Here is a 27,381-nt window from a genome sequence, read left to right on the forward strand (position 1 = left end):
ACACCTGTACTGTCCTCTACCTATAATACCACCTCACACCTGTACTGTCCTCTACCTATAATACCAACTCACACCTGTACTGTCCTCTACCTATAATACCACCTCACACCTGTACTGTCCTCTACCTATAATACCACCTCACACCTGTACTGTCCTCTACCTATAATACCACCTCACACCTGTACTGTCCTCTACCTATATAATACCACCTCACACCTGTACTGTCCTCTTCAACACCACCTCACACCTGTACTGTCCTCTATAATATCACCTCACACCTGTACTGTCCTCTATAATATCACCTCACACCTGTACTGTCCTCTATAATATCACCTCACACCTGTACTTTCCTCTACCTATAATACCACCTCACACCTGTACTGTCCTCTATAACACCACCTCACACCTGTACTGTCCTCTACCTACAATACCACCTCACACCTGTACTGTCCTCTACCTATAATACCACCTCACACCTGTACTGTCCTCTATAACACCACATCACACCTGTACTGTCCTCTATAATACCACCTCACACCTGTACTGTCCTCTATAACACCACCTCACACCTGTACTGTCCTCTACCTGTAATACCACCTCACACCTGTACTGTCCTCTATAATACCACCTCACATCTGTACTGTCCTCTACCTGTAATACCACCTCACACCTGTACTGTCCTCTACCTATAATACCACCTCACACCTGTACTGTCCTCTATAACACCACCTCACACCTGTACTGTCCTCTTCCTATAATACCACCTCACACCTGTACTGTCCTCTACCTATAATACCACCTCACACCTGTACTGTCCTCTATAACACCACATCACACCTGTACTGTCCTCTATAACACCACCTCACACCTGTACTGTCCTCTATAACACCACCTCACACCTGTACTGTCCTCTACCTGTAATACCACCTCACACCTGTACTGTCCTCTATAATACCACCTCACACCTGTACTGTCCTCTCCCTATAATACCACCTCACACCTGTACTGTCCTCTATAACACCACCTCACACATGTACTGTCCTCTACCTGTAATACCACCTCACACCTGTACTGTCCTCTATAATACCACCTCACACCTGTACTGTCCTCTATAACACCACCTCACACCTGTACTGTCCTCTACCTGTAATACCACCTCACACCTGTACTGTCCTCTATAATACCACCTCACACCTGTACTGTCCTCTCCCTATAATACCACCTCACACCTGTACTGTCCTCTATAACACCACCTCACACCTGTACTGTCCTCTACCTGTAATACCACCTCACACCTGTACTGTCCTCTATAATACCACCTCACATCTGTACTGTCCTCTACCTATAATACCACCTCACACGTGTACTGTCCTCTATAACACCACCTCACACCTGTACTGTCCTCTTCCTATAATACCACCTCACACCTGTACTGTCCTCTACCTATAATACCACCTCACACCTGTACTGTCCTCTATAACACCACATCACACCTGTACTGTCCTCTATAACACCACCTCACACCTGTACTGTCCTCTATAACACCACCTCACACCTGTACTGTCCTCTACCTGTAATACCACCTCACACCTGTACTGTCCTCTATAATACCACCTCACACCTGTACTGTCCTCTCCCTATAATACCACCTCACACCTGTACTGTCCTCTATAACACCACCTCACACATGTACTGTCCTCTACCTGTAATACCACCTCACACCTGTACTGTCCTCTATAATACCACCTCACACCTGTACTGTCCTCTATAACACCACCTCACACCTGTACTGTCCTCTACCTGTAATACCACCTCACACCTGTACTGTCCTCTATAATACCACCTCACACCTGTACTGTCCTCTCCCTATAATACCACCTCACACCTGTACTGTCCTCTATAACACCACCTCACACCTGTACTGTCCTCTACCTGTAATACCACCTCACACCTGTACTGTCCTCTATAATACCACCTCACATCTGTACTGTCCTCTACCTATAATACCACCTCACACGTGTACTGTCCTCTATAACACCACCTCACACCTGTACTGTCCTCTTCCTATAATACCACCTCACACCTGTACTGTCCTCTACCTATAATACCACCTCACACCTGTACTGTCCTCTATAACACCACATCACACCTGTACTGTCCTCTATAACACCACCTCACACCTGTACTGTCCTCTATAACACCACCTCACACCTGTACTGTCCTCTTTAACACCACCTCACACATGTACTGTCCTCTACCTATAATACCATTTCACACCTGTACTGTCCTCTATAACACCACCTCACACCTGTACTGTCCTCTACCTATAATACCAGCTCACACCTGTACTGTCCTCTATAACACCACATCACACCTGTACTGTCCTCTACCTATAACACCACCTCACACCTGTACTGTCCTCTACCTATAATACCACCTCACACCTGTACTGTTCTCTACCTGTAATACCACCTCACACCTGTATTGTCCTCTATAACACCACCTCACACCTGTACTGTCCTCTATAACACCACCTCACACCTGTACTGTCCTCTACCTATAATACCACCTCACACCTGTACTGTCCTCTATAACACCACCTCACACCTGTACTGTCCTCTATCTGTAATACCACCTCACACCTGTACTGTCCTCTATAACACCACATCACACCTGTACTGTCCTCTATAACACCACCTCACACCTGTACTGTCCTCTATCTGTAATACCACCTCACACCTGTACTGTCCTCTATAACACCACCTCACACCTGTACTGTCCTCTATAACACCACCTCACACCTGTACTGTCCTCTACCTGTAATACCACCTCACACCTGTACTGTCCTCTATAATACCACCTCACACCTGTACTGTCCTCTCCCTATAATACCACCTCACACGTGTACTGTCCTCTACCTATAATACCACCTCACACCTGTACTGTCCTCTACCTATAATACCAACTCACACCTGTACTGTCCTCTACCTATAATACCACCTCACACCTGTACTGTCCTCTACCTATAATACCACCTCACACCTGTACTGTCCTCTATAACACCACCTCACACCTGTACTGTCCTCTACCTATATTACCACCTCACACCTTTACTGTCCTACAGACACCTGTACTGTCCTCTTCAACACCACCTCACACCTGTACTGTCCTCTATAATATCACCTCACACCTGTACTTTCCTCTACCTATAATACCACCTCACACCTGTACTGTCCTCTATAACACCACCTCACACATGTACTGTCCTCTACCTGTAATACCACCTCACACCTGTACTGTCCTCTATAATACCACCTCACATCTGTACTGTCCTCTACCTGTAATACCACCTCACACCTGTACTGTCCTCTACCTATAATACCAACTCACACCTGTACTGCCCTCTATAACACCACCTCACACCTGTACTGTCCTCTTCCTATAATACCACCTCACACCTGTACTGTCCTCTACCTATAATACCACCTCACACCTGTACTGTCCTCTATAACACCACATCACACCTGTACTGTCCTCTATAACACCACCTCACACCTGTACTGTCCTCTATAACACCACCTCACACCTGTACTGTCCTCTACCTATAATACCACCTCACACCTGTACTGTCCTCTACCTATAATACCACCTCACACCTGTACTGTCCTCTATAACACCACCTCACACCTGTACTGTCCTCTACCTATATTTCCACCTCACACCTTTACTGTCCTACAGACACCTGTACTGTCCTCTTCAACACCACCTCACACCTGTACTGTCCTCTATAATATCACCTCACACCTGTACTGTCCTCTATAATATCACGTCACACCTGTACTGTCCTCTATAATATCACCTCACACCTGTACTTTCCTCTACCTATAATACCACCTCACACCTGTACTGTCCTCTATAACACCACCTCACATCTGTACTGTCCTCTACCTGTAATACCACCTCACACCTGTACTGTCCTCTACCTATAATACCACCTCACACCTGTACTGTCCTCTATAACACCACCTCACACCTGTACTGTCCTCTATAACACCACCTCACACCTGTACTGTCCTCTACCTGTAATACCACCTCACACCTGTACTGTCCTCTATAATACCACCTCACACCTGTACTGTCCTCTCCCTATAATACCACCTCACACCTGTACTGTCCTCTATAACACCACCTCACACATGTACTGTCCTCTACCTGTAATACCACCTCACACCTGTACTGTCCTCTATAATACCACCTCACACCTGTACTGTCCTCTATAACACCACCTCACACCTGTACTGTCCTCTACCTGTAATACCACCTCACACCTGTACTGTCCTCTATAATACCACCTCACACCTGTACTGTCCTCTCCCTATAATACCACCTCACACCTGTACTGTCCTCTATAACACCACCTCACACCTGTACTGTCCTCTATAATACCACCTCACATCTGTACTGTCCTCTACCTATAATACCACCTCACACGTGTACTGTCCTCTATAACACCACCTCACACCTGTACTGTCCTCTTCCCATAATACCACCTCACACCTGTACTGTCCTCTACCTATAATACCACCTCACACCTGTACTGTCCTCTATAACACCACATCACACCTGTACTGTCCTCTATAACACCACCTCACACCTGTACTGTCCTCTATAACACCACCTCACACCTGTACTGTCCTCTACCTGTAATACCACCTCACACCTGTACTGTCCTCTTTAACACCACCTCACACATGTACTGTCCTCTACCTATAATACCATCTCACACCTGTACTGTCCTCTATAACACCACCTCACACCTGTACTGTCCTCTACCTATAATACCAGCTCACACCTGTACTGTCCTCTATAACACCACATCACACCTGTACTGTCCTCTACCTATAACACCACCTCACACCTGTACTGTCCTCTACCTATAATACCACCTCACACCTGTACTGTTCTCTACCTGTAATACCACCTCACACCTGTATTGTCCTCTATAACACCACCTCACACCTGTACTGTCCTCTATAACACCACCTCACACCTGTACTGTCCTCTACCTATAATACCACCTCACACCTGTACTGTCCTCTATAACACCACCTCACACCTGTACTGTCCTCTATCTGTAATACCACCTCACACCTGTACTGTCCTCTATAACACCACATCACACCTGTACTGTCCTCTATAACACCACCTCACACCTGTACTGTCCTCTATCTGTAATACCACCTCACACCTGTACTGTCCTCTATAACACCACCTCACACCTGTACTGTCCTCTATAACACCACCTCACACCTGTACTGTCCTCTATAATACCACCTCACACCTGTACTGTCCTCTCCCTATAATACCACCTCACACGTGCACTGTCCTCTACCTATAATACCACCTCACACCTGTACTGTCCTCTACCTATAATACCAACTCACACCTGTACTGTCCTCTACCTATAATACCACCTCACACCTGTACTGTCCTCTACCTATAATACCACCTCACACCTGTACTGTCCTCTATAACACCACCTCACACCTGTACTGTCCTCTACCTATATTACCACCTCACACCTTTACTGTCCTACAGACACCTGTACTGTCCTCTTCAACACCACCTCACACCTGTACTGTCCTCTATAATATCACCTCACACCTGTACTGTCCTCTATAATATCACCTCACACCTGTACTGTCCTCTATAATATCACCTCACACCTGTACTTTCCTCTACCTATAATACCACCTCACACCTGTACTGTCCTCTATAACACCACCTCACACATGTACTGTCCTCTACCTGTAATACCACCTCACACCTGTACTGTCCTCTATAATACCACCTCACATCTGTACTGTCCTCTACCTGTAATACCACCTCACACCTGTACTGTCCTCTACCTATAATACCACCTCACACCTGTACTGCCCTCTATAACACCACCTCACACCTGTACTGTCCTCTTCCTATAATACCACCTCACACCTGTACTGTCCTCTACCTATAATACCACCTCACACCTGTACTGTCCTCTATAACACCACATCACACCTGTACTGTCCTCTATAACACCACCTCACACCTGTACTGTCCTCTATAACACCACCTCACACCTGTACTGTCCTCTACCTATAATACCACCTCACACCTGTACTGTCCTCTACCTATAATACCACCTCACACCTGTACTGTCCTCTATAACACCACCTCACACCTGTACTGTCCTCTACCTATATTACCACCTCACACCTTTACTGTCCTACAGACACCTGTACTGTCCTCTTCAACACCACCTCACACCTGTACTGTCCTCTATAATATCACCTCACACCTGTACTGTCCTCTATAATATCACGTCACACCTGTACTGTCCTCTATAATATCACCTCACACCTGTACTTTCCTCTACCTATAATACCACCTCACACCTGTACTGTCCTCTATAACACCACCTCACACCTGTACTGTCCTCTACCTACAATACCACCTCACACCTGTACTGTCCTCTTTAACACCACCTCACACATGTACTGTCCTCTACCTGTAATACCACCTCACACCTGTACTGTCCTCTATAATACCACCTCACATCTGTACTGTCCTCTACCTGTAATACCACCTCACACCTGTACTGTCCTCTACCTATAATACCACCTCACACCTGTACTGTCCTCTATAACACCACCTCACACCTGTACTGTCCTCTTCCTATAATACCACCTCACACCTGTACTGTCCTCTACCTATAATACCACCTCACACCTGTACTGTCCTCTATAACACCACATCACACCTTTACTGTCCTCTATAACACCACCTCACACCTGTACTGTCCTCTATAACACCACCTCACACCTGTACTGTCCTCTACCTGTAATACCATCTCACACCTGTACTGTCCTCTATAACACCACCTCACACCTGTACTGTCCTCTACCTATAATACCACCTCACACCTGTACTGTCCTCTTTAACACCACCTCACACATGTACTGTCCTCTACCTATAATACCATCTCACACCTGTACTGTCCTCTATAACACCACCTCACACCTGTACTGTCCTCTACCTGTAATACCATCTCACACCTGTACTGTCCTCTATAACACCACCTCACACCTGTACTGTCCTCTACCTGTAATACCACCTCACACCTGTACTGTCCTCTACCTATAATACCATCTCACACCTGTACTGTCCTCTATAACACCACCTCACACCTGTACTGTCCTCTACCTATAATACCAGCTCACACCTGTACTGTCCTCTATAACACCACATCACACCTGTACTGTCCTCTACCTATAACACCACCTCACACCTGTACTGTCCTCTACCTATAATACCACCTCACACCTGTACTGTCCTCTACCTGTAATACCACCTCACACCTGTATTGTCCTCTATAACACCACCTCACACCTGTACTGTCCTCTATAACACCACCTCACACCTGTACTGTCCTCTACCTATAATACCACCTCACACCTGTACTGTCCTCTATAACACCACATCACACCTGTACTGTCCTCTATAACACCACCTCACACCTGTACTGTCCTCTATCTGTAATACCACCTCACACCTGTACTGTCCTCTATAACACCACATCACACCTGTACTGTCCTCTATAACACCACCTCACACCTGTACTGTCCTCTATCTGTAATACCACCTCACACCTGTACTGTCCTCTATAACACCACCTCACACATGTACTGTCCTCTACCTGTAATACCACCTCACACCTGTACTGTCCTCTATAATACCACCTCACATCTGTACTGTCCTCTACCTGTAATACCACCTCACACCTGTACTGTCCTCTACCTATAATACCACCTCACACCTGTACTGTCCTCTATAACACCACCTCACACCTGTACTGTCCTCTTCCTATAATACCACCTCACACCTGTACTGTCCTCTACCTATAATACCACCTCACACCTGTACTGTCCTCTATAACACCACATCACACCTTTACTGTCCTCTATAACACCACCTCACACCTGTACTGTCCTCTATAACACCACCTCACACCTGTACTGTCCTCTACCTGTAATACCATCTCACACCTGTACTGTCCTCTATAACACCACCTCACACCTGTACTGTCCTCTACCTATAATACCACCTCACACCTGTACTGTCCTCTTTAACACCACCTCACACATGTACTGTCCTCTACCTATAATACCATCTCACACCTGTACTGTCCTCTATAACACCACCTCACACCTGTACTGTCCTCTACCTGTAATACCATCTCACACCTGTACTGTCCTCTATAACACCACCTCACACCTGTACTGTCCTCTACCTGTAATACCACCTCACACCTGTACTGTCCTCTACCTGTAATACCATCTCACACCTGTACTGTCCTCTATAACACCACCTCACACCTGTACTGTCCTCTACCTGTAATACCACCTCACACCTGTACTGTCCTCTACCTATAATACCATCTCACACCTGTACTGCCCTCTATAACACCACCTCACACCTGTACTGTCCTCTACCTATAACACCACCTCACACCTGTACTGTCCTCTACCTATAATACCACCTCACACCTGTACTGTCCTCTACCTGTAATACCACCTCACACCTGTATTGTCCTCTATAACACCACCTCACACCTGTACTGTCCTCTATAACACCACCTCACACCTGTACTGTCCTCTACCTATAATACCACCTCACACCTGTACTGTCCACTATAACACCACCTCACACCTGTACTGTCCTCTATCTGTAATACCACCTCACACCTGTACTGTCCTCTATAACACCACATCACACCTGTACTGTCCTCTATAACACCACCTCACACCTGTACTGTCCTCTATCTGTAATACCACCTCACACCTGTACTGTCCTCTATAACACCACCTCACACCTGTACTGTCCTCTATAACACCACCTAACACCTGTACTGTCCTCTACCTGTAATACCACCTCACACCTGTACTGTCCTCTATAATACCACCTCACACCTGTACTGTCCTCTCCCTATAATACCACCTCACACCTGTACTGTCCTCTACCTATAATACCACCTCACACCTGTACTGTCCTCTACCTATAATACCAACTCACACCTGTACTGTCCTCTACCTATAATACCACCTCACACCTGTACTGTCCTCTACCTATAATACCACCTCACACCTGTACTGTCCTCTATAACACCACCTCACACCTGTACTGTCCTCTACCTATATTACAACCTCACACCTTCACTGTCCTACAGACACCTGTACTGTCCTCTTCAACACCACCTCACACCTGTACTGTCCTCTATAATATCACCTCACACCTGTACTGTCCTCTATAATATCACCTCACACCTGTACTGTCCTCTATAATATCACCTCACACCTGTACTTTCCTCTACCTATAATACCACCTCACACCTGTACTGTCCTCTATAACACCACCTCACACCTGTACTGTCCTCTACCTACAATACCACCTCACACCTGTACTGTCCTCTACCTATAATACCACCTCACACCTGTACTGTCCTCTATAACACCACATCACACCTGTACTGTCCTCTATAACACCACCTCACACCTGTACTGTCCTCTACCTGTAATACCACCTCACACCTGTACTGTCCTCTATAATACCACCTCACACCTGTACTGTCCTCTATAACACCACCTCACACCTGTACTGTCCTCTACCTGTAATACCACCTCACACCTGTACTGTCCTCTATAATACACCCTCACATCTGTACTGTCCTCTACCTGTAATACCACCTCACACCTGTACTGTCCTCTACCTATAATACCACCTCACACCTGTACTGTCCTCTATAACACCAACTCACACCTGTACTGTCCTCTTCCTATAATACCACCTCACACCTGTACTGTCCTCTACCTATAATACCACCTCACACCTGTACTGTCCTCTATAACACCACATCACACCTGTACTGTCCTCTATAATACCACCTCACACCTGTACTGTCCTCTATAACTCCACCTCACACATGTACTGTCCTCTACCTGTAATACCACCTCACACCTGTACTGTCCTCTATAATACCACCTCGCATCTGTACTGTCCTCTACCTGTAATACCACCTCACACCTGTACTGTCCTCTACCTATAATACCACCTCACACCTGTACTGTCCTCTATAACACCACCTCACACCTGTACTGTCCTCTTCCTATAATACCACCTCACACCTGTACTGTCCTCTACCTATAATACCACCTCACACCTGTACTGTCCTCTATAACACCACATCACACCTGTACTGTCCTCTATAACACCACCTCACACCTGTACTGTCCTCTACCTGTAATACCTCCTCACACCTGTACTGTCCTCTATAATACCACCTCACAACTGTACTGTCCTCTCCCTATAATACCACCTCACACCTGTACTGTCCTCTATAACACCACCTCACACCTGTACTGTCCTCTACCTGTAATACCACCTCACACCTGTACTGTCCTCTATAATACCACCTCACACCTGTACTGTCCTCTATAACACCACCTCACACCTGTACTGTCCTCTACCTGTAATACCACCTCACACCTGTACTGTCCTCTATAATACCACCTCACACCTGTACTGTCCTCTCCCTATAATACCACCTCACACCTGTACTGTCCTCTATAACACCACCTCACACCTGTACTGTCCTCTACCTGTAATACCACCTCACACCTGTACTGTCCTCTATAATACCACCTCACATCTGTACTGTCCTCTACCTGTAATACCACCTCACACCTGTACTGTCCTCTACCTATAATACCACCTCACACCTGTACTGTCCTCTATAACACCACCTCACACCTGTACTGTCCTCTATAACACCACCTCACACCTGTACTGTCCTCTATAACACCACCTCACACCTGTACTGTCCTCTATAACTCCACCTCACACATGTACTGTCCTCTACCTGTAATACCACCTCACACCTGTACTGTCCTCTATAATACCACCTCGCATCTGTACTGTCCTCTACCTGTAATACCACCTCACACCTGTACTGTCCTCTACCTATAATACCACCTCACACCTGTACTGTCCTCTATAACACCACCTCACACCTGTACTGTCCTCTTCCTATAATACCACCTCACACCTGTACTGTCCTCTACCTATAATACCACCTCACACCTGTACTGTCCTCTATAACACCACATCACACCTGTACTGTCCTCTATAACACCACCTCACACCTGTACTGTCCTCTACCTGTAATACCTCCTCACACCTGTACTGTCCTCTATAATACCACCTCACACCTGTACTGTCCTCTCCCTATAATACCACCTCACACCTGTACTGTCCTCTATAACACCACCTCACACCTGTACTGTCCTCTACCTGTAATACCACCTCACACCTGTACTGTCCTCTATAATACCACCTCACACCTGTACTGTCCTCTATAACACCACCTCACACCTGTACTGTCCTCTATCTGTAATACCACCTCACACCTGTACTGTCCTCTATAATACCACCTCACACCTGTACTGTCCTCTCCCTATAATACCACCTCACACCTGTACTGTCCTCTATAACACCACCTCACACCTGTACTGTCCTCTACCTGTAATACCACCTCACACCTGTACTGTCCTCTATAATACCACCTCACATCTGTACTGTCCTCTACCTGTAATACCACCTCACACCTGTACTGTCCTCTACCTATAATACCACCTCACACCTGTACTGTCCTCTATAACACCACCTCACACCTGTACTGTCCTCTTCCTATAATACCACCTCACACCTGTACTGTCCTCTACCTATAATACCACCTCACACCTGTACTGTCCTCTATAACACCACATCACACCTGTACTGTCCTCTATAACACCACCTCACACCTGTACTGTCCTCTATAACACCACCTCACACCTGTACTGTCCTCTCCCTATAATACCACCTCACACCTGTACTGTCCTCTACCTATAATACCAACTCACACCTGTACTGTCCTCTACCTATAATACCACCTCACACCTGTACTGTCCTCTACCTATAATACCACCTCACACCTGTACTGTCCTCTATAACACCACCTCACACCTGTACTGTCCTCTACCTATATTACCACCTCACACCTTTACTGTCCTACAGACACCTGTACTGTCCTCTTCAACACCACCTCACACCTGTACTGTCCTCTATAATATCACCTCACACCTGTACTGTCCTCTGTAATATCACCTCACACCTGTACTGTCCTCTATAATATCACCTCACACCTGTACTTTCCTCTACCTATAATACCACCTCACACCTGTACTGTCCTCTATAACACCACCTCACACCTGTACTGTCCTCTACCTACAATACCACCTCACACCTGTACTGTCCTCTACCTATAATACCACCTCACACCTGTACTGTCCTCTATAACACCACATCACACCTGTACTGTCCTCTATAACACCACCTCACACCTGCACTGTCCTCTACCTGTAATACCACCTCACACCTGTACTGTCCTCTATAATACCACCTCACACCTGTACTGTCCTCTATAACACCACCTCACACCTGTACTGTCCTCTACCTGTAATACCACCTCACACCTGTACTGTCCTCTATAATACACCCTCACATCTGTACTGTCCTCTACCTGTAATACCACCTCACACCTGTACTGTCCTCTACCTATAATACCACCTCACACCTGTACTGTCCTCTATAACACCACCTCACACCTGTACTGTCCTCTTCCTATAATACCACCTCACACCTGTACTGTCCTCTACCTATAATACCACCTCACACCTGTACTGTCCTCTATAACACCACATCACACCTGTACTGTCCTCTATAATACCACCTCACACCTGTACTGTCCTCTATAACTCCACCTCACACCTGTACTGTCCTCTACCTGTAATACCACCTCACACCTGTACTGTCCTCTATAATACCACCTCGCATCTGTACTGTCCTCTACCTGTAATACCACCTCACACCTGTACTGTCCTCTACCTATAATACCACCTCACACCTGTACTGTCCTCTATAACACCACCTCACACCTGTACTGTCCTCTTCCTATAATACCACCTCACACCTGTACTGTCCTCTACCTATAATACCACCTCACACCTGTACTGTCCTCTATAACACCACATCACACCTGTACTGTCCTCTATAACACCACCTCACACCTGTACTGTCCTCTACCTGTAATACCTCCTCACACCTGTACTGTCCTGTATAATACCACCTCACACCTGTACTGTCCTCTCCCTATAATACCACCTCACACCTGTACTGTCCTCTATAACACCACCTCACACCTGTACTGTCCTCTACCTGTAATACCACCTCACACCTGTACTGTCCTCTATAATACCACCTCACACCTGTACTGTCCTCTATAACACCACCTCACACCTGTACTGTCCTCTACCTGTAATACCACCTCACACCTGTACTGTCCTCTATAATACCACCTCACACCTGTACTGTCCTCTCCCTATAATACCACCTCACACCTGTACTGTCCTCTATAACACCACCTCACACCTGTACTGTCCTCTACCTGTAATACCACCTCACACCTGTACTGTCCTCTATAATACCACCTCACATCTGTACTGTCCTCTACCTGTAATACCACCTCACACCTGTACTGTCCTCTACCTATAATACCACCTCACACCTGTACTGTCCTCTATAACACCACCTCACACCTGTACTGTCCTCTTCCTATAATACCACCTCACACCTGTACTGTCCTCTACCTATAATACCACCTCACACCTGTACTGTCCTCTATAACACCACATCACACCTGTACTGTCCTCTATAACACCACCTCACACCTGTACTGTCCTCTATAACACCACCTCACACCTGTACTGTCCTCTCCCTATAATACCACCTCACACCTGTACTGTCCTCTACCTATAATACCAACTCACACCTGTACTGTCCTCTACCTATAATACCACCTCACACCTGTACTGTCCTCTACCTATAATACCACCTCACACCTGTACTGTCCTCTATAACACCACCTCACACCTGTACTGTCCTCTACCTATATTACCACCTCACACCTTTACTGTCCTACAGACACCTGTACTGTCCTCTTTAACACCACCTCACACCTGTACTGTCCTCTATAATATCACCTCACACCTGTACTGTCCTCTACCTATAATATTACCTCACACATGTACTGTCCTCTACCTATAATACCACCTCACACCTGTACTGTCCTCTATAACACCACCTCACACCTGTACTGTCCTCTACCTATATTACAACCTCACACCTTCACTGTCCTACAGACACCTGTACTGTCCTCTTCAACACCACCTCACACCTGTACTGTCCTCTATAATATCACCTCACACCTGTACTGTCCTCTATAATATCACCTCACACCTGTACTGTCCTCTATAATATCACCTCACACCTGTACTTTCCTCTACCTATAATACCACCTCACACCTGTACTGTCCTCTATAACACCACCTCACACCTGTACTGTCCTCTACCTACAATACCACCTCACACCTGTACTGTCCTCTACCTATAATACCACCTCACACCTGTACTGTCCTCTATAACACCACATCACACCTGTACTGTCCTCTATAACACCACCTCACACCTGTACTGTCCTCTACCTGTAATACCACCTCACACCTGTACTGTCCTCTATAATACCACCTCACACCTGTACTGTCCTCTATAACACCACCTCACACCTGTACTGTCCTCTACCTGTAATACCACCTCACACCTGTACTGTCCTCTATAATACACCCTCACATCTGTACTGTCCTCTACCTGTAATACCACCTCACACCTGTACTGTCCTCTACCTATAATACCACCTCACACCTGTACTGTCCTCTATAACACCAACTCACACCTGTACTGTCCTCTTCCTATAATACCACCTCACACCTGTACTGTCCTCTACCTATAATACCACCTCACACCTGTACTGTCCTCTATAACACCACATCACACCTGTACTGTCCTCTATAATACCACCTCACACCTGTACTGTCCTCTATAACTCCACCTCACACATGTACTGTCCTCTACCTGTAATACCACCTCACACCTGTACTGTCCTCTATAATACCACCTCGCATCTGTACTGTCCTCTACCTGTAATACCACCTCACACCTGTACTGTCCTCTACCTATAATACCACCTCACACCTGTACTGTCCTCTATAACACCACCTCACACCTGTACTGTCCTCTTCCTATAATACCACCTCACACCTGTACTGTCCTCTACCTATAATACCACCTCACACCTGTACTGTCCTCTATAACACCACATCACACCTGTACTGTCCTCTATAACACCACCTCACACCTGTACTGTCCTCTACCTGTAATACCTCCTCACACCTGTACTGTCCTCTATAATACCACCTCACAACTGTACTGTCCTCTCCCTATAATACCACCTCACACCTGTACTGTCCTCTATAACACCACCTCACACCTGTACTGTCCTCTACCTGTAATACCACCTCACACCTGTACTGTCCTCTATAATACCACCTCACACCTGTACTGTCCTCTATAACACCACCTCACACCTGTACTGTCCTCTACCTGTAATACCACCTCACACCTGTACTGTCCTCTATAATACCACCTCACACCTGTACTGTCCTCTCCCTATAATACCACCTCACACCTGTACTGTCCTCTATAACACCACCTCACACCTGTACTGTCCTCTACCTGTAATACCACCTCACACCTGTACTGTCCTCTATAATACCACCTCACATCTGTACTGTCCTCTACCTGTAATACCACCTCACACCTGTACTGTCCTCTACCTATAATACCACCTCACACCTGTACTGTCCTCTATAACACCACCTCACACCTGTACTGTCCTCTATAACACCACCTCACACCTGTACTGTCCTCTATAACACCACCTCACACCTGTACTGTCCTCTATAACTCCACCTCACACATGTACTGTCCTCTACCTGTAATACCACCTCACACCTGTACTGTCCTCTATAATACCACCTCGCATCTGTACTGTCCTCTACCTGTAATACCACCTCACACCTGTACTGTCCTCTACCTATAATACCACCTCACACCTGTACTGTCCTCTATAACACCACCTCACACCTGTACTGTCCTCTTCCTATAATACCACCTCACACCTGTACTGTCCTCTACCTATAATACCACCTCACACCTGTACTGTCCTCTATAACACCACATCACACCTGTACTGTCCTCTATAACACCACCTCACACCTGTACTGTCCTCTACCTGTAATACCTCCTCACACCTGTACTGTCCTCTATAATACCACCTCACACCTGTACTGTCCTCTCCCTATAATACCACCTCACACCTGTACTGTCCTCTATAACACCACCTCACACCTGTACTGTCCTCTACCTGTAATACCACCTCACACCTGTACTGTCCTCTATAATACCACCTCACACCTGTACTGTCCTCTATAACACCACCTCACACCTGTACTGTCCTCTATCTGTAATACCACCTCACACCTGTACTGTCCTCTATAATACCACCTCACACCTGTACTGTCCTCTCCCTATAATACCACCTCACACCTGTACTGTCCTCTATAACACCACCTCACACCTGTACTGTCCTCTACCTGTAATACCACCTCACACCTGTACTGTCCTCTATAATACCACCTCACATCTGTACTGTCCTCTACCTGTAATACCACCTCACACCTGTACTGTCCTCTACCTATAATACCACCTCACACCTGTACTGTCCTCTATAACACCACCTCACACCTGTACTGTCCTCTTCCTATAATACCACCTCACACCTGTACTGTCCTCTACCTATAATACCACCTCACACCTGTACTGTCCTCTATAACACCACATCACACCTGTACTGTCCTCTATAACACCACCTCACACCTGTACTGTCCTCTATAACACCACCTCACACCTGTACTGTCCTCTCCCTATAATACCACCTCACACCTGTACTGTCCTCTACCTATAATACCAACTCACACCTGTACTGTCCTCTACCTATAATACCACCTCACACCTGTACTGTCCTCTACCTATAATACCACCTCACACCTGTACTGTCCTCTATAACACCACCTCACACCTGTACTGTCCTCTACCTATATTACCACCTCACACCTTTACTGTCCTACAGACACCTGTACTGTCCTCTTCAACACCACCTCACACCTGTACTGTCCTCTATAATATCACCTCACACCTGTACTGTCCTCTGTAATATCACCTCACACCTGTACTGTCCTCTATAATATCACCTCACACCTGTACTTTCCTCTACCTATAATACCACCTCACACCTGTACTGTCCTCTATAACACCACCTCACACCTGTACTGTCCTCTACCTACAATACCACCTCACACCTGTACTGTCCTCTACCTATAATACCACCTCACACCTGTACTGTCCTCTATAACACCACATCACACCTGTACTGTCCTCTATAACACCACCTCACACCTTTACTGTCCTCTACCTGTAATACCACCTCACACCTGTACTGTCCTCTATAATACCACCTCACACCTGTACTGTCCTCTATAACACCACCTCACACCTGTACTGTCCTCTACCTGTAATACCACCTCACACCTGTACTGTCCTCTATAATACACCCTCACATCTGTACTGTCCTCTACCTGTAATACCACCTCACACCTGTACTGTCCTCTACCTATAATACCACCTCACACCTGTACTGTCCTCTATAACACCACCTCACACCTGTACTGTCCTCTTCCTATAATACCACCTCACACCTGTACTGTCCTCTACCTATAATACCACCTCACACCTGTACTGTCCTCTATAACACCACATCACACCTGTACTGTCCTCTATAATACCACCTCACACCTGTACTGTCCTCTATAACTCCACCTCACACCTGTACTGTCCTCTACCTGTAATACCACCTCACACCTGTACTGTCCTCTATAATACCACCTCGCATCTGTACTGTCCTCTACCTGTAATACCACCTCACACCTGTACTGTCCTCTACCTATAATACCACCTCACACCTGTACTGTCCTCTATAACACCACCTCACACCTGTACTGTCCTCTTCCTATAATACCACCTCACACCTGTACTGTCCTCTACCTATAATACCACCTCACACCTGTACTGTCCTCTATAACACCACATCACACCTGTACTGTCCTCTATAACACCACCTCACACCTGTACTGTCCTCTACCTGTAATACCTCCTCACACCTGTACTGTCCTCTATAATACCACCTCACACCTGTACTGTCCTCTCCCTATAATACCACCTCACACCTGTACTGTCCTCTATAACACCACCTCACACCTGTACTGTCCTCTACCTGTAATACCACCTCACACCTGTACTGTCCTCTATAATACCACCTCACACCTGTACTGTCCTCTATAACACCACCTCACACCTGTACTGTCCTCTACCTGTAATACCACCTCACACCTGTACTGTCCTCTATAATACCACCTCACACCTGTACTGTCCTCTCCCTATAATACCACCTCACACCTGTACTGTCCTCTATAACACCACCTCACACCTGTACTGTCCTCTACCTGTAATACCACCTCACACCTGTACTGTCCTCTATAATACCACCTCACATCTGTACTGTCCTCTACCTGTAATACCACCTCACACCTGTACTGTCCTCTACCTATAATACCACCTCACACCTGTACTGTCCTCTATAACACCACCTCACACCTGTACTGTCCTCTTCCTATAATACCACCTCACACCTGTACTGTCCTCTACCTATAATACCACCTCACACCTGTACTGTCCTCTATAACACCACATCACACCTGTACTGTCCTCTATAACACCACCTCACACCTGTACTGTCCTCTATAACACCACCTCACACCTGTACTGTCCTCTCCCTATAATACCACCTCACACCTGTACTGTCCTCTACCTATAATACCAACTCACACCTGTACTGTCCTCTACCTATAATACCACCTCACACCTGTACTGTCCTCTACCTATAATACCACCTCACACCTGTACTGTCCTCTATAACACCACCTCACACCTGTACTGTCCTCTACCTATATTACCACCTCACACCTTTACTGTCCTACAGACACCTGTACTGTCCTCTTTAACACCACCTCACACCTGTACTGTCCTCTATAATATCACCTCACACCTGTACTGTCCTCTACCTATAATATTACCTCACACATGTACTGTCCTCTACCTATAATACCACCTCACACCTGTACTGTCCTCTTTAACACCACCTCACACCTGTACTGTCCTCTATAATACCACCTCCACCTGTACTGTCCTCTATTACACCACATCACACCTGTACTGTCCTCTATAATACCACCTCACACCTGTACTGTCCTCTATAACTCCACCTCACACCTGTACTGTCCTCTACCTGTAATACCACCTCACACCTGTACTGTCCTCTATAATACCACCTCGCATCTGTACTGTCCTCTACCTGTAATACCACCTCACACCTGTACTGTCCTCTACCTATAATACCACCTCACACCTGTACTGTCCTCTATAACACCACCTCACACCTGTACTGTCCTCTTCCTATAATACCACCTCACACCTGTACTGTCCTCTACCTATAACACCACCTCACACCTGTACTGTCCTCTACCTATATTACCACCTCACACCTTTACTGTCCTACAGACACCTGTACTGTCTTCTTTAACACCACCTCACACCTGTACTGTCCTCTATAATATCACCTCACACCTGTACTGTCCTCTATAATATCACCTCACACCTGTACTGTCCTCTACCTATAATATTACCTCACACCTGTACTGTCCTCTACTTATAATACCACCTCACACCTGTACTGTCCTCTTTAACACCACCTCACACCTGTACTGTCCTCTATAATATCACCTCACACCTGTACTGTCCTCTATAATATCACCTCACACCTGTACTGTCCTCTATAATACCACCTCACACCTGTACTGTCCTCTACCTATAATACCACTTCACACCTGTACTGTCCTCTACCTATAATATTACCTCACACCTGTACTGTCCTCTACCTATAATATTACCTCACACCTGTACTGTCCTTTATAACTTCACCTCACACTAGTGACCGTCATCATCAATAATCATCCTTACTATTCCACTTTGAGGAAAACAACATTGAGCCACTGACATGGCCCCCCCCTCTGCTCACAAGGACTGTCTACCTGTGTAAGAACGCTTTTCATCGACTACAGCTCAGCCCTCAACACCAGAGTGCCATCCAAGCTCATCACTAAGCTCAGGGCCCTGGGTCTGATCCCCGCCCTATGGTCCTAGACTTTCTGATGTTCCAATCCCAGATGTTGAAGGTAGGCAACAACAGGTCCGCCGTTGCTGATCCTCAACACAGGGTCCCCACAAAGGTCCGTGCTCAGCACCGCACATCTCCAACTCAATCATTAAGTTTGCTGTTGACACAACAGTGGTAGGCCTGAATACCAACAACGACGAGACAGCCTATAGGGAGGTGAAAGCACTGGCGGAGTGGTGCAAGGAAAATAACCTCTCAATGTCAACAATATACAGGAGCTGATAGTGGACTACAGGAGACAGCAGAGAGAGCATCGACGTGGATGGGGCTGACAGTCGCAACTCAACAATTATATATGTGGTATTTGCCAAGCGCACTGTCCAAATTGCGGGCCCTTCTGACTGTAGGCAATGCGACTTAAAACAATCCCAAGTTCATCCTCTGTCACCAAATCATGCTTTCTGATGTAGTAGCTTATTTTTTATTGACTATTTATTTCTGTAAGGACAAGAGGCTATCATTAGCATTAGCATTAGCATTATTGTTAGCATCATCATTAGCATTAGCATCATCATTAGCATCATCATTAGCATCAGCATCATCATTAGCATTAGCATCATCATTAGCATGATCATAAGCATCATCATTATCATCAGCATCATCATTAGCATTAGCATCATCATTAGCATTATCATCAGCATCATCATTAGTGGCGCTAACGGCTACATAAAGACATATAGCTCATATAGGTTGTTTCCTCTTCAGAATGTTTGTTGATTTTTGGTCAATTGCACATTACTGTTTGAATAAATCACGATAGGAAAAATGTCAAGAAAATCGGTGACAAACGTCACCAGGTAAAACAATTTCATTGGTTACCTTGCAACCAAATATAAAATGCAAATCCAAATCAAACAGTCGCAACAGAAAAAGTACCCTGTTCTGAACCTTAGTCACTGTTACTAGCCGGTTACCACACGGTGCTCTACCCTGCACCTTAGAGACTTCTGCCCTATGTGCAGTGGGGAGAACAATACACTGCCGATTTTGCAGGTTTTCCTACTTACAAAGCATGTAGAGGTCTGTAATTTTTATCATAGGTACACTTCAACTGTGAGAGATGGAATCTAAAACAAAAATCCAGAAAATCACATTGTATGATTTTTAAGTAATTAATTTGCATTTTATTGCATGACATAAGTATTTGATACATCAGAAAAGCAGAACTTAATATTTGGTATAGAAACCTTTGTTTGCAATTACAGAGATCATATGTTTCCTGTAGTTCTTGACCAGGTTTGCACACTGCAGCAGGGATTTTGGCCCACTCCCCCATACAGACCTTCTCCTGATCCTTCAGGTTTCGGGGCTGTCGCTGGGCAATACGGACTTTCAGCTCCCTCCAAAGATTTTCTATTGGGTTCAGGTCTGGAGACTGGATAGGCCACTCCAGGACCTTGAGATGCTTCTTACGGAGCCACTCCTTTGTTGCCCTGGCTGTGTGTTTCAGGTCGTTGTCATGCTGGAGGACCCAGCCACGACCCATCTTCAATGCTCTTACTGAGGGAAGGAGGTTGCTGGCCAAGATCTTGCGATACATGGCCCCATCCATCCTCCCCTCAATACGGTGCAGTCGTCCTGTCCCCTTTGCAGAAAAGCATCCCCAAAGAATGATGTTTCCACCTCCATGCTTCACGGTTGGGATGGTGTTCTTGGGGTTGTACTCATCCTTCTTCTTCCTCCAAACACGGCGAGTGGAGTTTAGACCAAAAAGCTCTATTTTTGTCTCATCAGACCACATTACCTTCCCCCATTCCTCCTCTGGATCATCCAGATGGTCATTGGCAAACTTCAGACGGGCCTGGACATGCGCTGGCTTGAGCAGGGGGACCTTGCGTGTGCTGCAGGATTTTAATCCATGACGGCGTAGTGTGTTACTAATGGTTTTCTTTGAGACTGTGGTCCCAGCTCTCTTCAGGTCCTGCCGTGTAGTTCTGGGCTGATCCCTCACCTTCCTCATGATCATTGATGCCCCACGAGGTGAGAGCTTGCATGGAGCCCCAGACCGAGGGCGATTGACCGTCATCTTGAACTTCTTCCATTTTCTAATAATTGCGCCAACAGTTGTTGCCTTCTCACCAAGCTGCTTGCTCATTGTCCTGTAGCCCATCCCAGCCTTGTGCAGGTCTATAATTGTATCCCTGATGTCCTTTACACAGCTCTCTGGTCTTGGCCATTGTGGAGAGGTTGGAGTCTGTTTGATTGAGTGTGTGGACAGGTGTCTTTTATACAGGTAATGAGTTCAAACAGGTGCAGTTAATACAGGTAATGAGTGGAGAACAGGAGGGATTCTTAAAGAAAAACTAACAGGTCTGTGAGAGCCAGAATTCTTACTGGTTGGTAGGTGATCAAATACTTATGTCATGCAATAAAATGCTAATTAATTACTTAAAAATCATACAATGTGATTTTCTGGATTTTTGTTTTAGATTCCGTCTGTCACAGTTGAAGTGTACCTATGATAAAAATTACAGACCTCTACATGCTTTGTAAGTAGGAAAACCTGCAAAATCGGCAGTGTATCAAATACTTGTTCTCCCCACTGTACATAGTCATTGAACACTGTTCACTTTAATAATGTCTACATACTGTTTTACCCACTTTATGTGTACAGTGCCTTCAAGAAAGTATTCATACTCCTTGACATTTTGTTGTTATAGCTTGAATTCAAAATGGATTAAATATATTTTTTTATATTTTCTACACACAATACCCCATAATGACAAAGTGAAAACATGTTCTTAACATTTTTGCAAATGTATTGAAACTTAAATACAGAAATCGAATTTACATAAATATTCACACCCGATTACTTTGTAGAAGCATCTTTGTCAGTGATTGCAGCTGTGAGTCTTTCTGGGTAAATCTCTAAAAGCTTTTCCCACCCGGAGTGTGCAACATTTGCCCCATTATTCTTTTAAAAATCCTTCAAGCTCTGTCAAATTGGTTGTTGATCATTGCCAGACAACCATTTTCAGGTCTTGCCATAGATTTACAAGTAGATTTAAGTCAAAACTGTAACGCGGCCACTCAGGAACATTCACTGTCTTCTTGGTAAGCAACTCCAGTGTAGATTTGGCTTAGTATTTTAGGTTATTGTCCTGCTGAAAGGTTAATTAATCTCACAGTGTATGGTGGAAAGAAGACTAAACCATGTTTTCCTCCAGGTTTTTGCCTGTGCTTAGCTCCATTCTGTTTCTTTTTATCCTGAAAAAGTCCTTAACGATTACAAGCATACCCATAACATGATGCAGTCACCACTATTCTTGAAGCAGTACTCAGTAATGTGTTTCATTGGATTTGCCCCAAACATAATACTTTATATTCAGGACAAAAAGTTAATTGCTTTGCCACATTTTTTGCAGTATTACTTTCGTGCCTTGTTGCAAACAGGATCCATATTTTGAAATATTTGTATCTGTACAGGCTTCCTTCTTTTCACTCTGTCAGTTAGGTTAGTATTGTGGAGTAATTGCACAGTTTTCTCCTATCACAGCCATTAAACTCTGTAAATGTTTTAAATTCACCATTGGCCTCATGGTGAAATCCCTAAGTGGTTTCCTTCCTCTCTGGCAACTGAGTTCGGAAGGATGCCTGTATTGATACTCCATCCATTTATTTAGAATTTAAGGCCCACTTAACCAGCATGGCTACCACAGCATTCTGTAGTGATACGCCATCCCATCTGGTTTGCACTTAGTGGGACTATCATTTGTTTTTCAACAGGACAATGACCCAAAACACATCCAGGCTGTGTAAGGGCTATTTTGCCAAGAAGGAGAGTGATGGAGTGCTGCATCAGATGACCTGGCCTCCACAATCACCCGACCTCAACTCAATTGAGATGGTTTGGGATGAGTTGGACCGCAGAGTGAAGGAAAAGCAGCCAACAAGTGCTCAGCCTATGTGGGAACTCCTTCAAGACCGTTGGAAAAGCATTCCAGGTGAAGCTGGTTGAAAGAATGCCAAAAGTGTGCAAAGCTGTCAAGGCAAAGGGTGGCTACTTTGAAGAATCTCAAATATAAAATATATTTTGATTTGTTTAACACTTTTTTGGTTACTACGTGATTCCGTATGTGTTATTTCGTAGTTTTCACGTCTTCACTATTATTCTACAATGTAGAAAATAGTCAAAATAAAGAAAAACTGTTGAATGAGTAGGTGTGTCCAAACCTTGGACTGTTACTGTATATATTCCGGAAACTGACGTAGCTCGTTCTGATATTTCGTAAATGTTAAACTTTTTTCATTATGTGTGTATTGCTAGGTATTACAACACTGTTGGAGCAAGAAACTAGCATTTCCCTGCGCCTGCGATAACATCTGCAAATCTGTGTACAAGACCAATACATTTTTATTTTATTTATTTGACATCTACCTTTGTTGGTTTCAGTAAGATGGAAGAGTTTACAACCCTTTAACGTGGCTCATGAGACTGTGTGTGTATTTTATCTTTATTTAACCAGGCAAGTCAGTTAAGAACAAATTCTTATTTTCAATGACGGCCTGTTCAGGGGCAGAACAACAGATTTGCACCTTGTCAGGTTACTAGTCCAACACTCTAACCACTAGGCTACCTTGCCGTGTACATGGCATCAGACACATTATCACTCTGCCTTGTCAGTATTGACAGTAATTAGCTGAGTGTGATGTTGATACACAAGCTGTTACCTGAAGTGCCAAAACAGAAATACACACTCAAAACACGAGTATCTCAATAGTTTAAGGCGCTTCCTCTCCTTATCGCCTTTTAAACATTTATTTGCGCTGGTGTAAAAATGCTGGTGATCTGGTCTAACAGTCTTCTCTCTCACCCCCCCCCCTCACTCTCTCTCAGGATCTTCTCCAGTATGGGCCCTCTGACCAGTGCTTCCACCGTTGCTGCACTCCTCAGCCAGCCTGCCCCGTCCATCAAGACTCCCTCCATCCCTCCCCCGGTCCTCTCTGACCCTTCCTCCTCCCCATCGCCCTCCTCCTCGGCTGCAGCAGACCGCAGAGCATCCAGTATTGCAGCTCTAAGGCTGAAGGCTAAAGAGCACTCTGCTCAGATCACCCAGATCCACATCCTGCCCAGCGGAGCTCCAGGGAAGGAGGTGTGCTGAACAGCTGATATCCCAACCTTTTCTCTCTCTCCTGGGCTTTTGTCCCTCACCTGTCCCCCTCTTACCTCTCATACCTCTGGAGTGGTGTGGTGGGTGGATCCAACCCTTATCAGTAACCTCTGATCTTCTAACTTCCCCACCCCTTCCCCATAATTCTTAGCCCCAAACAAAAAGCACAACCAAATTCAAAGAGCACTGGCAAACTGGAGCGCTGTGTGTGTGTGTGTGTGTGTGTGTGTGTGTGTGTGTTTGTGTGTGTGTGTGTGTGTGTGTGTGTGTGTGTGTGTGCGTGCGTGCGTGCGTGCGTTCATGCGTGTGTTTGTGTGTGAGAGAGCATCATCATCATCATCCTCACCTCTCCAGGTCTCCTGATTGAACTTATTCCTTAGCTGTAGATCCATTTCACCAAGAATCCCCCTGACACACACACACCAACGAACCTCCATACTGTGTTAACCCCTTCTCTAGCTCATGCTTCCTGTTTCACTAAGTCCACTTTTTTGTGACAAATTAAAAACTACGAACTCAGGGGGGTCAACTCCATGACACCTGCTGCTTGGACACGGACACACACACACACACTTTCTCGAGTCCAGAGAAAGAGCAAGAACCAGAACTAAAAACAGTTGATTCAGTGGACCACGTGAACCCAGTGCCAAAGCAGAGTCTGAGGTCTACATCCAAGCCAAAGCAACCTGTCCTACTCTGCAACCCAACCTGAACCTACTGGCTCAATCTAACCTGCATCAAGTTTGTTCTTCTGTCTTCCTTTTCAGTTCCCAACATCATTAAGCAGCACAAGATTGATCATTTTGGAGTAAACAAAATATAATTATCAGGCTTTCAGCAAGTTGAGTTTTAATTTATGGACAAATTACGTACATTTTAGATTCTATCCAGTGTCTCTTATGGCTGAACTGAGAAAGAAAAGTAAACTGGTGTAAATATTATTGTAAAAAAAAAATGAGGGGGGAAAACTAACAAAAACATAATTTTCAAAACATAGCCTGCATATTTGAAAAGAGACCATGCTTGAGAAGTTGCACTTGGTGTAAAGTTGTATGGATTTAGACGTGGCCCTTAGAGGTCCCCCATGGTTATGAGCTATCCGAGGTTTTTACATTATAATTTATGTCAAAACTGTTCCCCAACAGATTGAGTGCAGGGTGTCATGGAAACATGTTCCCAACAGGGCAGGAGTTTTTTTAATTGTTAAAGTGATTGTACATTTCCTGGTTTAATAATAGATAGAAAAAAAACAGAATTTAATAAATGAGTGGTGAAATTCAATATTGCTTAGATTATTATTTCAATCCATTATAGAACTGACAAAGGCCAGCCATTTTAAACATGTGAAATAGAATTATAGAACTATTAATAAAAGTGTTATGAAGAAACTGACGTTTTAAGTATTACATATATTTAGAAATGATATAGATAGACCGAGGCTTATGAATGCTTCGAATCGAAATAATTGTATGATTCCATTCTGTAAATTCATGAATGTTAATATTATTTAACATTCATGTGAATTTTGAAAAAGTCGTTTGGAATTAGGTTCAAAATGCATGTTAATTGTTTTCCAAATTAATTGACAAAAAAAAAGAGAGGCTCACCAGAGGAGAAAATAATGAAGTTGTTAATGTGAGGAACTGACAACGGGAGTATAGCGCTACCGGTCTCATTTGTATGGTGGCTGGCCACACTGGACAGGCCAACTGAAAGTCTCTCCAGCCGAGTTGACAAAATACAGACCCATATATTCATGAGCAGAATCCCCACATGTGAAACGGGCGACAAAGGCGAGGGGTTTTCAATTAGATCGCCCACTTTATCCGG

The 27,381-nt window shown here is 45.3% G+C and overlaps 1 protein-coding gene across 2 annotated transcripts in view; it reads left to right on the plus strand.

Moving 5' to 3' along the window:
• LOC110489576 (aristaless-related homeobox protein A) overlaps nucleotides 1–26,939 on the plus strand; it is a 36,203-nt gene extending 9,264 nt beyond the window's left edge. Inside the window, exons 5-6 of one of the 2 annotated variants that reach the window (XM_090199073.1) lie at nucleotides 24,167–24,384; nucleotides 25,278–26,939. In XM_090199073.1, coding sequence (XP_090055199.1) covers nucleotides 24,167–24,384; nucleotides 25,278–25,303 — 244 coding nt within the window. In that variant the 3' untranslated portion in view covers nucleotides 25,304–26,939. The remainder of the gene's footprint in view (nucleotides 1–24,166; nucleotides 24,385–25,277) is intronic. The other variant, XM_036943689.2, reaches the window with a different exon arrangement.
• Nucleotides 26,940–27,381: the final 442 nt, after the last annotated feature.

The sequence above is a fragment of the Oncorhynchus mykiss genome, chromosome 15 (assembly GCF_057628025.1).
Source record: "Oncorhynchus mykiss isolate SJ-2025 chromosome 15, ASM5762802v1, whole genome shotgun sequence".
NCBI classification, from domain to species: domain Eukaryota; kingdom Metazoa; phylum Chordata; class Actinopteri; order Salmoniformes; family Salmonidae; genus Oncorhynchus; species Oncorhynchus mykiss.